This window comes from Gekko japonicus, unplaced genomic scaffold, assembly GCF_001447785.1.
Source record: "Gekko japonicus isolate JY-2015 unplaced genomic scaffold, Gekko_japonicus_V1.1 scaffold211, whole genome shotgun sequence".
Taxonomy (NCBI): domain Eukaryota; kingdom Metazoa; phylum Chordata; class Lepidosauria; order Squamata; family Gekkonidae; genus Gekko; species Gekko japonicus.
Window position 1 is genome coordinate 85285 of NW_015164187.1, and position 15634 is coordinate 100918.

At 46.1% G+C, this 15634-nt stretch overlaps 1 protein-coding gene across 1 annotated transcript in view; it reads left to right on the forward strand.

Annotated features, from left to right (window-relative positions):
- Positions 1-6396: 6396 nt before the first annotated feature.
- LMOD1 (leiomodin 1) overlaps positions 6397-15634 on the forward strand; it is a 37942-nt gene continuing 28704 nt past the window's right edge. The window contains exon 1 of the mRNA XM_015408202.1: positions 6397-6820. Coding sequence (XP_015263688.1) covers positions 6581-6820 — 240 coding nt within the window. The 5' untranslated portion in view covers positions 6397-6580. The remainder of the gene's footprint in view (positions 6821-15634) is intronic.

Genomic DNA, 15634 nt, shown 5'->3' on the forward strand with positions numbered 1-15634 from the left:
CACACCAGGCCCTCCTGTCTTCCGCTGTCCTCTGAAGTTTGCTCAATTTCATGTTCGTTGCATCGATGACACTGTCTAACCATCTCATCCTTTGCCGTCCCCGTCTTCCTTGACCTTCAATCTTTCCCAGCATCAGGGTCTTCTCCAGTGAGTGCTCCCTTCTCATTTGGTGGCCAAAGTATTTGAGCTTCAGTTTCATTATCTGGCCTTCCAGGGAACAGTCAAGGTTGATTTCTTTTAGGATTGACTGATTTGATATTGCAGTCCAAGGGACTCTCAAGAGTCTTCTCCAGCACCATAGTTCAAAAGAATCTATTCTTCGGCGCTCGGCCTTCCTTATAGTCCAACTCTCGCAGCCATACATGACTACTGGGAATACCATTGCTTTGACCATGCAGACTTTTGTTGGCAGAGGAAATGACTGTTAATCAGCCAGTCAGGAATGTATTGGGATGCCTAACTAAAGACTACAATTCCCAGGGGCAAACTGCTCTTAAAGATATATGGCAGTTCTACTTAGCTACAGTTAAATGCTGACTGGGGCAGCACAGGCAGGGTGATGTCTCTACTTTTTATCATGCTGTTGAGGTTCGCCATCTGTTGAGCTTCAAGCCCACTTTTGCGCTCTCCTCTTTTACTCTGAGCAAGAGGCTCTTTAGGTCCTCTTCACTTTCTGCCATTAGAGTGGTATCGTCTGCATATCTGAGGTTGTTGATCTTTTCCCCAGCAATCTTAATTCCCGCTTGTGATTCATCCAGGCCAGCATTTCGCATGATGTACTCTGCATATATATTAAATAAGCAAGGTGACAGTATACATCCTTGTCGTACTCCTTTTCCTATGCTGAACCAATCAGTTGTTCCGTATCCGGTTCTAACTGTCGCTTCTTGGCCCTTATACAGGTTTCTCAAGAGACATGTGAGGTGGTCTGGTACTCCCATCTCTTTAAGGACCTGCCATAGTTTGTTGTGATCCACACAGTCAAAGGCTTTAGCATAGTCAATGAAGCAGAAGTAGATATTTTTCTGGTACTCTCTTGCTTTCTCCATAATCCAGCGAATGTTGGCAATATGATCTCTCGTTCCTCTACCTCTTCGAAACCCAGCTTGTACTTCTGGTAGTTCTCTATCCACGTACTGTTGAAGCCTAGCTTGTAGGATCTTGAGCATGACCTTGCTAGCGTGTGATATGAGTGCAATTGTGCGATAGTTTGAACATTCCTTGGCATTGCCCTTCTTTGGGATTGGAATGTATACTGATCTTTTCCAATCCTGTGGCCACTGTTGCGTTTTCCAAATTTGCTGGCAAATGGAGTGCAGAACTTTAACAGCATCCTCTTCTAAGACTTTGAATAGCTCAGCTGGGATACCATCACCTCCACTAGCTTTGTTGTTAGTAATGTTTTCTAAGGCCCATTTAACTTCACATTCCAGGATGTCTGGCTCGAGGTCAGTGATTATACCGTCGTGGTTGTCAAGGACATCGAGGTCTTTCTTGTATAGTTCTTCTGTGTATTCTTGCCATCTTTTCCTAATCTCTTCTGCTTCTGTTAGGTCCCTACCGTTTTTGTCCTTTATCATGGCCAGCTTTGCATGGAACGCTCCCTTGATTTCTCCAATTTTCTTGAAGAGATCTCTAGTCCTTCCCATTCTATTGTTTTCTTCTATTACTTTGCACTGTTCATTCAGGAAGGCCTCCTTATCTCTCCTTGCTGTTCTCTGGAAATCTGCATTCAGTTGGGTAAATCTTTCCTTTTCGCCTTTGCCTTTCGCTTTCCTTCTTTCCTCTGCTATTTGTAAAGCCTCATCAGAAAGCCACTTTGCTTTTCTTGCATTTCTTTTTCTTTGTGATGGTGGTGATTGCTGCCTCCTGTACAATGTCACGAACCTCCGTCCATAGTTCTTCAGGCACTCTATCAAATCTAGACCCTTGAATCTATTCTTCACCTCTACTGTATATTCATCAGGGATGCGATCTAGGTCAAACCTAAATGGCCTAGTGGTTTTCCCAATTTTCTTCAGTTAAAGTCTGAATTTTGCAATGAGTAGCTCATGATCTGAGCCACAGTCAGCTCCAGGTCTTGTTTTTACTGACTGGATAGAGCTTCTCCATCTTTGACTACAAATTATATAGTCAATCTGATTTCGGTGTTGCCCATCTGGTGATGTCCATGTGTAGAGTCGCCTCTTAGGTTGTTGGAAAAGGGTGTTCGCTATGACCAGTGTGTTCTCTTGACAAAACTCTGTTAACCTTTGTCCTGCTTCATTTTGCTTTCCAAGGCCAAACTTGTCTGTTATTCCGGTTACCTTTTGACTTCCTACTTTAGCATTCCAGTCCCCTATGATGATGAGGACATCATTTTTTGGTGTTAGTTCTATGAGGTGTTCTAGGTCTTCATAGAACAGGTCCACTTCAGCCTCTTCTGCATCAGTGGTTGGGGCGTAGACTTGGATTACTGTGATGTTGATTTATTAGGCCTGTCCAAAAGTCTGCTGCAGTTTTTAAACTTCATTTCCCAAATATGTGGGGTAACCAGAAACACTAAGAAAGTGGTGGAGTTCACCTGCACTGCACTGTTAGTACTTGTGTAGAAGAAGGAATTTTCTCAGCACTTCTGCACTTTCCAAAACAACCTCTTCCATATTTTCTAAAAAGTACAGAAGCCCTTGCTTCTGTTGCCTCCCATGTAAATGAGCATGCTAGACTTCATTTTTTTGTGTGGTGTGGTCCTTAACAGGCCCTACCACTTTCCAATTAAAGCTTTTGGGAGTAACAGACATGCTGGACACCCACTATGCTGTTTTCTGCTTGGTTACGGAGGCCAGGTTTTAATTCGAAGCCTCTGCCTCTGCCTCTGCCTTTAAGCACTCTGAGGAAGCAGGGGACTGTGCAGTGGCTGCAGTCCTAACAGTTCCTCTCCTGCCGCTCTCCTCTCTGCTGGCTGTGAATAAGCACTAAGACTCCAGTGTTGTCCCATGGCAGCCAGAAAAGTAAGATGCGGGGGGAATGGTGAAGGAATGAGGCAGGACGCACAGCTGTTGCACTCCCTCTTGCTCTGCTTGCCTCTGAGCTAGCTTGTAAAGGCAGAGGCAGTGTATCTTGCGTTATTTATTTGTTTAAGAATATTCGTTGTTGTTGTTGTTATAATACAAGCCATCCAACCTTTCTGGTGTCTTCAATGAAGAAGGAATAAGCTGTTTAGTTCACTCCTAGACACAGAGAGACACTGGCGGCAGCGGCGACACAGCTCCACTTATCCCAAAATCAGGCTGGGAGTGTGAAACAGACCATGTTCAGAGAAAGGTTGAAGGGTCTAAATGGTGTTTTAATGTACTCATAATAATGAGACAGGCATATATAGCAAGGTGCCACCCACCCTGAAAAAAGTCAGATTTGGAGTTTAATTGTATGCCATATATGTAGCTTTTAAGAGTTGGATTCTTCACAGGGCAATCTTAAGCAGAGTTCTATGTCCATTGAAGCCCATAAGCTTAGAAAGGTGAAATTCTGTTTAGGATGGCCCTGTTAATGTCAGACATAGAGTTGGTTGTTTGGTGTAGTGGTTAAGAGCCAGTTCGATATAGTGGTTAAGAGCAGCAGACTCTAATCTGGAGAACTGGGTTTGATTCCCCACTTCTCCACATGCAGCCAGCTAGTTGACCTTGGGCCAGTCACAGTTCTCTCAAAGCTCTCTCAGCCCCACCTACCTCACAGGGTGTCTGTTGTGGGGAGAGGGAGGGGATTGTAAGCCGCTCAGAGACTCTCAGTGAAGAATGGGGTATACATCCAACTCTTCTTCTTCTTATAAGGAAATAAACCCAACAGTTCCTTTGCTTTCAAAGGAAGACACATTTCTGGGTGTCATTCTCCTCACCTATCCTACTAGGACGAAACTGCATCCCTCAACCAAGGGATCCTTCCTCCCAAATTTCAGGTAAAGAGGAGAAAGCATTTCTAGAGGTAATGAATAATGCCATCCTAAACAGAGTTATACCTTTCTAGGTACATAGAAGCCAATGGGCTTAGAAAGGTGTAACTTAGGATGTCATTGTAAAATTCTTACTTGCTGTGGAGGCACAGAAGAACGTCTGACTAAGCCTTCCCCTCTTTTCCTAGGAGTCTGTGTGAGGAGCCAGTCTAGCAGCTGTTGAGCCATTTTCACAGAAATCCTATTAATTTGCTACAAAGATGGAGCACACGAGGAGACACAAGACATGCCCTAATCGTAGTCTCTGCCTCCATTCATACAATATGTATGCACATTAAATAAAAACATCACTTTAAAATAATCCACCCTCCTCTCCTCAATCTGTCTGCAGAGCAGATGGGCTGTCTTTCACCAGGGAGACAAAAAAATGTCTGGGCCTCTGCCTCGATCTTCCGCTCCATCTTTCCAGCCTGCCTTCCAGCTAGTATAAAACAAAGCCTTGTCTTCAGTCACCTTTGGGATAGGCAGGCTGGCAGGTCTAAAGAGCAATCCTAAATAGATCTACTCAGAATCCTGTTTGAGTCTTTTCAAGGGACTTACTCCCATAAAAGTGTTCTTAGGGTTGCACTGCTTGCCTAGCTGTTGGGGCGGGGCCGGGGCCATTTCTCCCACCAAGGAATTCAAGCAACTGCTTGGGGCAATGTAAGAAGGAGGTGCCAAAACAGCGTACAAACTGTCCCAAGATGAGTGGATCTCACTGGGGTTCAGGAAGGCTTGCTGGCTAAGTATGGCTTGCTGCCTAATATTGAAAGAACGATGGGAACTGGAGGAGGAAGATACTCTGTGCTTTCTTCCAGAGGGTGAGGAACAAGAGTAGAGCAGAGAGAAGGGAAGGGATGCAGGGGATCCAACCATGTCCTACTTGAGGATGACAATATACCTCAAAATGACCTCGGGAGGGAATCATAACCTTTATTCCTCTACCCCCACCCCTATCTGTTATGCCTGTTTGACAGCCAGTACAAGCAAAGTATTTTCCTGGCCTACTTAGGATGCAAAAAGTCACAGATGATCAAGTACCAACCTCAGGCAAGTAGGACCCTAGTTATATAGAGGCAGAAAAGCCCTCTCTAAACCAGGAAGATGTCACATAGGCAGACAGTAGAAACACTGATCACCAATACACCAATGGAGGCAATCGTACTTGGGGAAATTCTTGTGGTTGGATGACATTCCTGTCATGTACATAATCTGCCTATGCTGCGTCATTGTCCCCTCTTGCTGCCCAGCCTCCTTCCCTGCTGCCCAGAAAAACAAAACTAGACAATGGGCTTCAGAATATATGTCAAATTTGAAGGGTTTTAATGGTTGTCAAATATTGGAAATAATGGCATTAGGAACTTTTCCATATATTTCTAGATAGGCTGCAGGCCGGTTCATTAATAAATTTCCAGCAGCACATACCAGGGAACTTCCAATCGTGCAGCCTGATCCTGTGAAGATTTATTCACTGCTAAGACTGATAGAGTTTGCTTTCCTGAATTTTTGCATAAAGTCATCTCTGTGCTTTTTATTTAGCATATTTTATCCCACTCTTCCTCCAAAGAACCCAGAGCAGCAAACACAGTTCTCTTCTCCTCATGTATCCTCACAACAACCCTGTAAAGTAGGTTGAGGGGGAGAGAGGGGGGAAGAGAGGGGGGAGGAGAAAGAGAGAGTGACTGGCCCAAGGTCACCAAGCTAGCAGGGGTTTAAGCCGGGGTCTCCCAGATCTAATGCTAACACTCTGGGCACTACACACACTGGCTTAACGAGACTGTGTAATTAACTCTGTTTTGAAAGTGTGCATTTAAAAAAAAGCCCCTTTCTATACATTTATTTTTGTTGAAAGGATGATACTGGATAACCTTCCGGAGGAGAACCAGCAACACCCAATGCTGATTTACTTTGAAAGGAAGGACAGATCATGTATTTTAACAAATGGAAAGTAAAAACCACAAGCATGCCCTGGTCTCCCATATTTGATTACCAAATAGAGTGGAGAGCTGTTAATTAGATGGGTGCTGAATGCCAGAAAAACTTTTTCGACATGATGTGGACCCAGCAGATATACTAGAAACAGTTTGGATGCATTTCCTGTCAGAATGTCAAGAAACTTCTAGACATACCCTAGACACTTTGGTTTTACTATCTAAATCTAGGACTTTGCCTGTATGTTCTTGGGTTTTGTTTGGTTTGGGGTTTTGCATGTTTTCTCTCCCATTGCTGTTAAAAAGCTAAATGTTCAGGACTAAATTTGGTCATGAAGCTCTTCAAGATTCTCTGGAATGTCCTCAGGTTTCAAACTCCTCAGATAGGCAACGGCTCCACCTCCTGGCAAGCCTGATTGGTCTGTCTGAGAGAGGATTTGCAGCTGTGTCTTTCATTGGCCAGCTGTTCTCCTTCTGCATAACCATTATATTCCAGGCTGTAGGGAAGTCACAGTTGCTTACATTTAACATTTCAACACCTCCAAAGTGAGGAAAAGAAGAACCTTATTTCACTGGACTCTTTTCACAGAAATCTTGTTGAATTGCTACTTTTTCTTTACCTTTTTTGTTCTAATATACACACATACCCATCTGAGTTGTACTTCACCAGCAAACTGCCAAGATGTCTAAGGTAGCCAAATACAGAAGGCAAGTCAGTGAAGATCCAGACATTGACAACTTATTGTCAACTCTCTCTCCGGAGGAGATGGAAGAGCTAGAAAAGGAGCTGGATGCATCTGATACAGATGGAAGCCTTCCTGTGGGGCTCGGGCAGAAAGACCAAACTGACAAGCAAATGAGTGGGAAGTACAACAGAGAAAAGGAGCCCAAGAAGTCTTCTCAGAAGGAAAAGGCAGAAGATGTAAGTTATTGCTGTTGCCATGGGAAGAGGGGTAGGGCAGTTGTGCAGCAGAAAAACAGATGGCAATTGTTCCTCCTCAACAGAGGCTGTTATTGTGATAAGATTCAGTTGCACGTTAAAGTTCAGCATCAAATGCAAAAATCTGAAATGTGAACAGTTCTAAAGGGGAAAGGGAGATGATCAAAGGGCTGGGCAGGAAGTATTAAACTGTTAACTTGCTGCCTTGCCTTGTGACAGATTCCTTCTTGCATTCCTACAAAATATAAAACACTGGCTGGCATAGTCACAATAGTACAATTTCCTGGCTTTTTTCACTTGGACATAGCGGTCTTTGGGTTCCTTGCACCCTCCTGCCCAGCAGGAGGCATCTCTCAGAACTAGCTGGAGCTCCCAGGTTTGGGCATTCCCAGCCTCGGTCTCCAGAAATCCAGCCTCCCTTGTTCAACGGCTGTGCCTGAGAGCTGGCATCATTCCTGCAAGTGAATGAGAGAGCCCATAATAAGATTGGAAACTATCCTTTTTAAGCTGGCCTTTTCTTTACAAATAGCTTGACATACATAAATTTAATGGTAAAGTTTTTTCCAGCATCAGCCTCTAGGCTGGCGAAAGTTTCATGTGCAAAATGTATGTGTTTAAAAGTTCAGTTTCAGGGCCAGCCCACCAATGGCAACCTTGCCACCAGCAGTGGAAGTGATGCAGTATTCTTGCTACTTCTTCTCGAAGGAGGGATTAGGCCACCGAGCCAGTCTTTCGGTGGCAGAAGCAATTTTCTGGAGTTGTATGATTTAAACATGATTCCGGTGGCTAGGAAGGCCTCTGCAGCTTTTCATGTGCCCAATAATAAGGCTCTCAGTGGCTTTGAGTGCCTTTGTCGCATGCCAGAGATCCATAGCCCAGGTGGACACTGTGCTAACGTTGTGTGTTTAGCAGTAATCCATGCATAGCGGGGCAGTCCAAACCAGGTGCTAGACATGTGTGGGATTGCATGGGCAATTTCTTCTTGCCTGCCCAAATCACACTTCAATCAGATTCAAGAAGGAGAAGAGATTGGATTTATACCCCGCCCTTCACTACCCAAAGGAGTCTCAGAGCAGCTTACAAACTCCTTTCCTTTCCCCTCCCCACAACAGACACCCTGTGAGGTAGGTGGGGCTGAGAGAGCTCTTGACAGAAACTGCTCTTTTTCAAGGACAGCTGTGCCAGAACTATGGCTTGCCCAAGGTCATCCAGCAGGTGCAAGTGGAGGAGTGGGGAATCAAACCCGGTTCTCCCAGATTAGAGTCCGCGCACTTAACCACTACACAAACTGGCTCTCTGATGGGTCTAAACCTGCCTGTTAGTACAGGCATATGACTCATCCATACAGCTTCATGAACTTTTGAGACACCTAGGCAAAGCCAAAACCTGCCCCCAAATACTGGGTGACCTTGCCTTTATATCAGAAATGGTGAGCATAGCATGCTTTATGCGCTGAACACACAAGGTTTCCTTACACCAAGTCAGAATATGGGTCTGTTTCAGCACAGTATCATTTACCTTAACTGGGAGCAGGTCTCCAGGGTCTCAAGAAAGGGTCTTTCGAAACACTTAGGACTGAAACCAGGACCTTCTGCATGCAAAGCTTATGCTTTGTCATTTGGCCATACTCCTCATTGATGCATTGTGCCCTGACCCTTGGGGGCCTACGATGCTTTTCCTTCCTCCACCCTCATAATAACCAGCATGTCTCAGGTTTACAAGCTATCAGGTTGTATAAAATATACATCATACTTTACTTTATGTATTTGCATATGTAGCAATTAATTATCCTCCTTTAAAGGTAGCCTGACTGTAAACTTTACTAGGCACCACTCCCACATCCACCAGTACATGAATCTAGAGGCAGTGGCCAACAGAACACCAGTGCTAGGAGGAAAGATCAGGAGAAGGCCTCGTCCTCTGTCCTGTCTGCTAGCCCTTCAGGGTAACTACTTGGCCACTGATACCGGCAGCAGAGCCAATTTGGTGTAGGGGTTAAGAGCAGCAGACTCTAATCTGGAGAACTGAGTTTGATTCCCCATTCCTCCACATGCAGCCAGCTGAAGAGCAGTTCTCTCAGAGCTCTCTCAGCCCCACCTGCCTCTCAGGGTGTCTGTTGTGGGGAGAGCAAGGGAAGGCGATTGTCAGCCACTCTGAGGGTAGGGCGGGGTGGTATAAAGCCAACTCTTCTTCTTCTTTGTACGTACCTCCTTCTGTTTTGTTGCTGGAAAGGGACCTGAACAAGCACAGCCATTGGCAGGGAGAGGGGTAACGTCTATCAGTGATGTCTTGTTTCATTGTGTAGAGGTCAGAGTGATGCCAGCCCCTTTGCATTTGTGCCACAAAGCAATAGCCCTGGCCTGAATGATCCAGCCTAGCCTGATTTCATCAGATCTCGGAAACTATGCAGGGTCAGGCCTGATTAGTGTTTGGATGGGAGACCACCGGAGAAGTCCAGGATGGCTACATAGAGGCCGGCAATGGCAAACAACCTCTGCACATATCTTGCCTCGAAAACTCGACAGGGTCCACAGTAAGTTAGTAGCGACTTGATGGGACTTTCCACCACCACCACCAGAGCAATAAGGTGGCTTGGAGGGGCTGTCATCTTTCTTCTTGCTGCACTTGTATCTGTAGTGTGACAGGGGGATAAAACCACAGCTGGAGCAGTTTCCATCCCTGAGGCTGCAAACCCAAGCACTCTCACTAGGGAGTAAGCCCCATTGGAATCAATGGGCCTTTTTTTTTCCTGCCATCAAGTCGCAGCAGACATATGGTGCCCCTGTAGGGTTTTCAAGGCAAGAGATGCTCAGAGGTGGTTTGCCATTGCCTGCCTCCGCGTCACAACCCTGGTATTCCTTGGAGGTCACCCATCCAAATACTAGCCAGGGCTCACTCTGCTTAGCTTCTGAGATCGGGCTAGCCTGGGCTATCCAGGTCAGGGATGTGGCTTACTTCCAAGTAAATGTGCTTAATTACCATGCTGGGCAAGGGAGAACTTCATAAATTTCTGCCTTGCATGAAGCTGCTGCAAATGCACAAAGCCCAACCAGAAAAAAAGATGTCAACTTCAGTGTTTACAATCACATGAAGGTTAAGATAGACAACTTGCTTAGCTGAGGATGCAGCATGTTAGATCGTCGCTAACAAAGAGCCGGAGAGTGATTTCAGTAATAGTGATCAGCTTTATTGCAGGTACGAACAAGCGCTTGAAATAAGTCATAACCAGAACAGTTAACATTGGGAGCTAGGCTCCTTTTAAACACTCCCGGGCTAATGTAGCCACGCCTATTTACAATAAACAACCAATGAGGCTGTGCGGATAACAACCAATGAGAGTTCTTCCCTCACAGAGAATTGGCACAGTTCTGATTGGTCGCTGTTGTGGAGTGACCAATAGGACGTTAGCTCGGAGGACCCTTCCTCTGGCTCGAAACTTAACATGGAGAGTCATGCGGCGATTCAATGTAAGCCTTTTTCAATACACCACACAGCATTCGCAGTGTAAGCCTCTTGTGTCGCAACCTCTATAGTGGAAGAAAAAAAATAGGTTCTTAGTGAACTGTAGAAGGGGGCAGAGTAGCCTTTTTTCTTCCTATAGATATGATAAACAGAACTGGTTAGAAAGAAAAGATGACTCTGTTTTGGCCAGGAAGTGTATTAGAATCCTGCATCAGCAGCAGCATCAATGTGTTTCTTTCTCTCTGCCTCTGAAGCCAAACATAAGGCTCGTGTTTTTTGTTTTGTAAAGCTCTCCCCAGTATCGTTTTGATTTACTTTGCAGTGAGTGCTCTGGCTGAAAATACAAATTTGTCATGTACTGAGTGAAACCATTGGGCTACCCATGCTTGTATTGTATACTCGGAGTGGCAGACATTCTCCCATGTCTCATGCAGAGGTCTTTCCCAGATCTGCTTCTTGACAGCCTTTTAGCTGGAGATGCAAGGAATCAAACCTGGGATCTTCTGCATGCAGTCCAGGGGTGTATTGGCCATTCAGGTGATGGGGAGAATCTTGGGGAACAGCCCCCTGTTGGGGCTACCCTGACCTCAACCTCGAGCTGGAGGTACTCATCCTGCATGGGGCAGTGAAGGACATTCCCAGCCAGCCTCACCCTGCCCAGTGTAGAGAAAGGCGCAACCGGCCAAGGCCCATGCAGCTGGCTGAGCAGATTCTTCCTCTCTCCCTCCCTCCTGGGGGAGGGGCCAGGGCCAGGATGTGGCCTTTTGCCCTTCCAGTCCACCCCTGATGTAGGTCATGGGTTCCCCCACTGAGCTGTGGCCCCTTCCACTTGCCTTAGCTTTCCTTGGTATATAAGATGCAATCTCCTTTCAGTTCCTCAGATATTGTAGTGATGGCCACAGGAATCAACAGCTTTAAAAGGGGATTAGATACATCAGGGGTGTCAAACATGCAGCCCGGGGGCCGGATTAGGCCCCTGGAGGGCTTCTATCAGGCCCGCAATGGAACTAGCTATCTCCTACTTCCAGTTCTGCTGCTACAGCAGCAGCATCATAGCTGCATCGCCAGGCTCCCTTAATCACTCAGCTATTTCATGTTTTAACCTGGGTCCTAGACTCAGAACTCTGAGCATGAGATTTCTGTGGTGAATGTCAATAAATAAAAAGTAGGTTTGCAGCTTACAGAGCTAATGTTTTAAGCATATTTTTATTTTAAGTAAAAAAAATAATCTTTGTGTTTGTGTCCTTTATAAAGTTTATATCTCCATTACCTGGCATTACATTTTATGACACACATGGCCCAGCCCAACAAGGTCTCATTTATGTCAGATCTGGCCCTCATAACAAAGGAGTTCGACACCCCTGAGATACATTCATGGAGAATAGGTCTAGTGGCTACTAGCCATGGTGATTGAGGGGAACCTCTACATGCAGAGGCACTAAACCTCTGAATCCCAGAGCCAGGAGGCAACATCAGGGGAAGGCCTCGGCCTCTATGCCCTGTTGTTGGCCCTCCAGAAGAACTGGTTGGCCGCTGTTCTTATATGCAGACTGTTTTTAATGGACCGTTCTAAGCCTTGATCCTAGTAGCACTGGGGTGTACCATTCCATGTATGTGTCATTCGTATCTTTTTAGTAATCTTTGGAAATATTTAATAATTTCTGAAAGTTAAAGATGAAAGTATATGTAGATAGAAGCTTGGATTGTTTCTATGTATTCGCTGTTCTCTTAGGGTTTTGTTTTTTTTTAAGCACAAATCACGTGGAACAACTGTAGATTCTTTATTTGTCTTTACTTAGCCTTCTAGCCTTCCCCAGTCAAAGGACCGAGGGCACATACACACAACAAGTGTGTGATTCTGTTGCTGGCTGAAAGAAGGCCAAAATGAAAAAGTACTGAAGTATTTAAAATGGAATGATAATTCTGAATAGCTCATCTTTCTGCCCCACTTCAGATAAACAGGAAGCAGAAGCATCTTGAACTTCCAAGCTTATTAAAAAACAAAGGGACGGTAGCTTGCCTGTCATGTAGGGTTGCCAGCCTCCAGGCGGTGGCTTGAGATCTCCTGGGATTACAACTGATCTCCAGGCAACAGAGATAAATTCACCTGGAGAAAATGGCTGCTTTAGAGGGTGGACTCTATGGCCTTGTACCCCATTGAAGTCCCTCCCCTCCCCAAACCTGGCCCTTCTCAGGCTCCACCCCCAAAATCTCCAAGTATTTCCCAACCTGGAACTAGTAACCACACTATCTTGAGACAACTGCACTGGTTTAATGCTTTATTCTCTGAGCTCGTTTCAAAGTGCTGGCTACCCAGAGTTACCAATGCTAAGTTGGACAATTCCTAGAGACTTGCGGGTGGAACCTGGGGGGGGCAGAGTTTGGGGAAGGGAGGGACCTCAGTGGGATACAATGCCATAGAGTCCACCCTCCAAAGCTGACATTTTATCCAGGGGAACTGATCTCTGTTGTCTGGAGAGGAGTTGTAATTCTGGGAGATCTCCAGGCCACTTCTGAAGGTTGACAACCCTGTGACTGCTAAAGCCCTAAATGGCTTGAGACAACTTAAAGGACTGCTACCTCCCATATGTACCCGTCTGTAGCTGAGACAGTGTTCTGAGGCTCTGCTGCACATCCCTCCTTTATCAGAAATTACAAGAAGCAGGGTCTTCTCAGTGGTTGCACATTAAACGCAAATCACTTCCTTTCAACTATCCTCCCAGTGTCAATGCAAGATGAAAATGTATCTTTTCAGCTAGGCTTTTAAAGGTGTTTTTGACTGAGATGTTTTATAAGTTTCATTGTTCCACTCATAATGTTCCTTGGCATTTTGTTTTTCTGTGTATGATCGCTGCCTTGTTTTTATTGTTCTAGGACGTTATGCTGCTATTGATGAAGTTTTTAGTGTTGTGTTGCTTTTAGAGAATTATGTTTTTATATTGTGGTTTTTATATGCTGCCTCTGCATTCTTGTTTGAGTGGTGGTATAAAAATGATTTTTTTTTTGAAGTCTTTGCAAACAGAGTCTCTGTATCTACAGAATAAATAACAGTTTTGGCTATGTTTTGACTGGAGCACAAATATTTATGGAATGATAAATACCCATCATAACAAAGAAGTAGATCATTTTTGGAAGAGTGAGCAAACTTTTTCTCATGTGGTTCAGGATGGTTTGATCACTGTGGAGAGTTTATATCTGCTCCAGAGAAAGCAAGAAAATGGTCTCTTCAGCAGAAATCTTCATAAATGTGGCTAAGCTCTGTGCACAGTTATGTCACTGGGTTAGGTCAGCAGATGTGTTCTGGGAGTCTGTGCAACCCAGGCATGTACAGATCCATGTGTGTACATGTTCATTCTCTTATTCTGGCACCGGAAGTCCTGAGCATAGTTCTATGATGCTCTGCTGTTGAGAAGAAAAAGCAGAAATCTGTATTCTACATTTGTCCTAATTTAGTGCCTGAAACTATGAATGCTCTGTCACCTGCAATAAGATTGGTCTGTATTTACTTAGCCTTTATTTGGAAAGGGTCACAATCAGAATTAATAAAAATGTTAATTGATTTTTAAAAAGTCTCCATTTTTTAATTTGCATCATGACCCAAATTCTGCAGTGAAAAAGGCATTAGACTCAATTCATATTTAATGTCTACTCTGAAGTATATAAGATCCAAGAAATAAATATATACTATATAATAAATGTGCAAATGGATTTGGGAAAACTGAGGCTACAACTGGCTAAGTTGCAGGGGAAAGATGCACCAACGATAGCAACTACTTTCATAATAAATTCTTACTACTTTGGCTGATCTTCTTTTCCCATTTTGAAAATCTTAGCTCTTGCTCAACATTATTTCGCTTTTGATGATGGTGTTAGTTTCATCCAAAGCTGTAATTTGTATTCATTTCACCACTGACGTTTTCTCAACAGCGTGATTTATTAAGCATGACTACTGTGGAAGAGCTGGGCTGCTACATCAAAGCCGAGCTCCCTGCTCTTTGTCTAAGGTATGATTGTTCGGTTTGCAAAAGCTGAGCTTTTCGGATCAAGAGATCAACTTATCTAATTTTGTATGTGTAGTGTCCGCAGACCGCCACCGGAGGTCAGCGCATATGCCCTAGCTTCAGTCCGAACAACAATAGGGACTAGGATCCTAGTCCCTCCTCTGGGGAACCAATGGGATCCGTGGCGGGAGATTTGAACCCACCAATGGTGACCAGGGGCGGTCCCCAGGTGTGTATATAGTTGGCCTGCCGGCCGTTTATCTCTTGTCTTGTTGTGTGCTAATAAAGCGTGCTATGCACCACGTCGTTGTCTGTCGTTCATCCATGCGGCTACCCACTACATAACAGTGGCGACGAGGATGGGATTCAGCCGCAACTGAGCCAGGCCGTCGCGAGGGACTAGGAGGACGCGAAGCAGCCGATCCGATGAGCGATCCAGCGAGCAACGGAACCGCTCCTCCCGTACCCCCTCCGACGCGCACAATGGCGACCGCACCGGGGCTTGGGCTGCTGCAGCCCTTCGACATAGCCCGCCCGCAGGACTGGCCCTCCTGGGTACAAGGGGCCAAGTCCGCGCTGGAATTTTTTGATGTGACCGACGAGGGCAAGAAGCGGGGGTTCCTCCTGGCCTCCTGCGGCACCGCCGTGGTGTCCCTGGCCAGACGACTACTCTCCCCCACGGACCTTGGCGACTGCACGTTCGAGCGGATCATCGATGCGGTGCAACAACACTTCGCACCCAAGCCCACCGAGCTGGCCTGCAGGGTAACGTTTTACACCCGCCATCAACAGGCCAAGGAGACCGCCGCGGAGTTCCTCGCAGAGCTGCGACAACTCTCGGCGGATTGCAACTTCGGAGAGCACCTGGAGGATGCCCTCCGCGACCACTTCGTCGTGGGCCTGCGAGAGATGAAGCTGAGGCGGAAGCTGATGGAGAGAGAGAAAGTCACCACAGCAGAAGCCCTCGCAGCGGCAGTCGCGTGGGAGCGGTCGCACATCACCCCCACCGCAGCCCTCCAAGTCGAGTCAGATGACCCGGAGGAACAGGACGTCCACCGGGCCTACGGAGGGGCCCGGCAGCGCACCCAAGCTCCCCAGCGAGCCCCAGCGCCGACCGCTAGCGCCGACCGCCAGCGTCCCAGCGCGTCGTGTGCCAGCTGCGGAGACGCGCACGACCGAAGGACTTGCCGCTTCCGCAACGTGGTCTGCCGCAGCTGTGGCCGCTCGGGCCACATCGCAAAGGTTTGCCGGTCCAAGCCATCGGGACGACCCCAACCAAACCGCCAGAGAGCAGAGGCCCACTTCGAGGAGGATGCCAGCGCGGAGGACATCT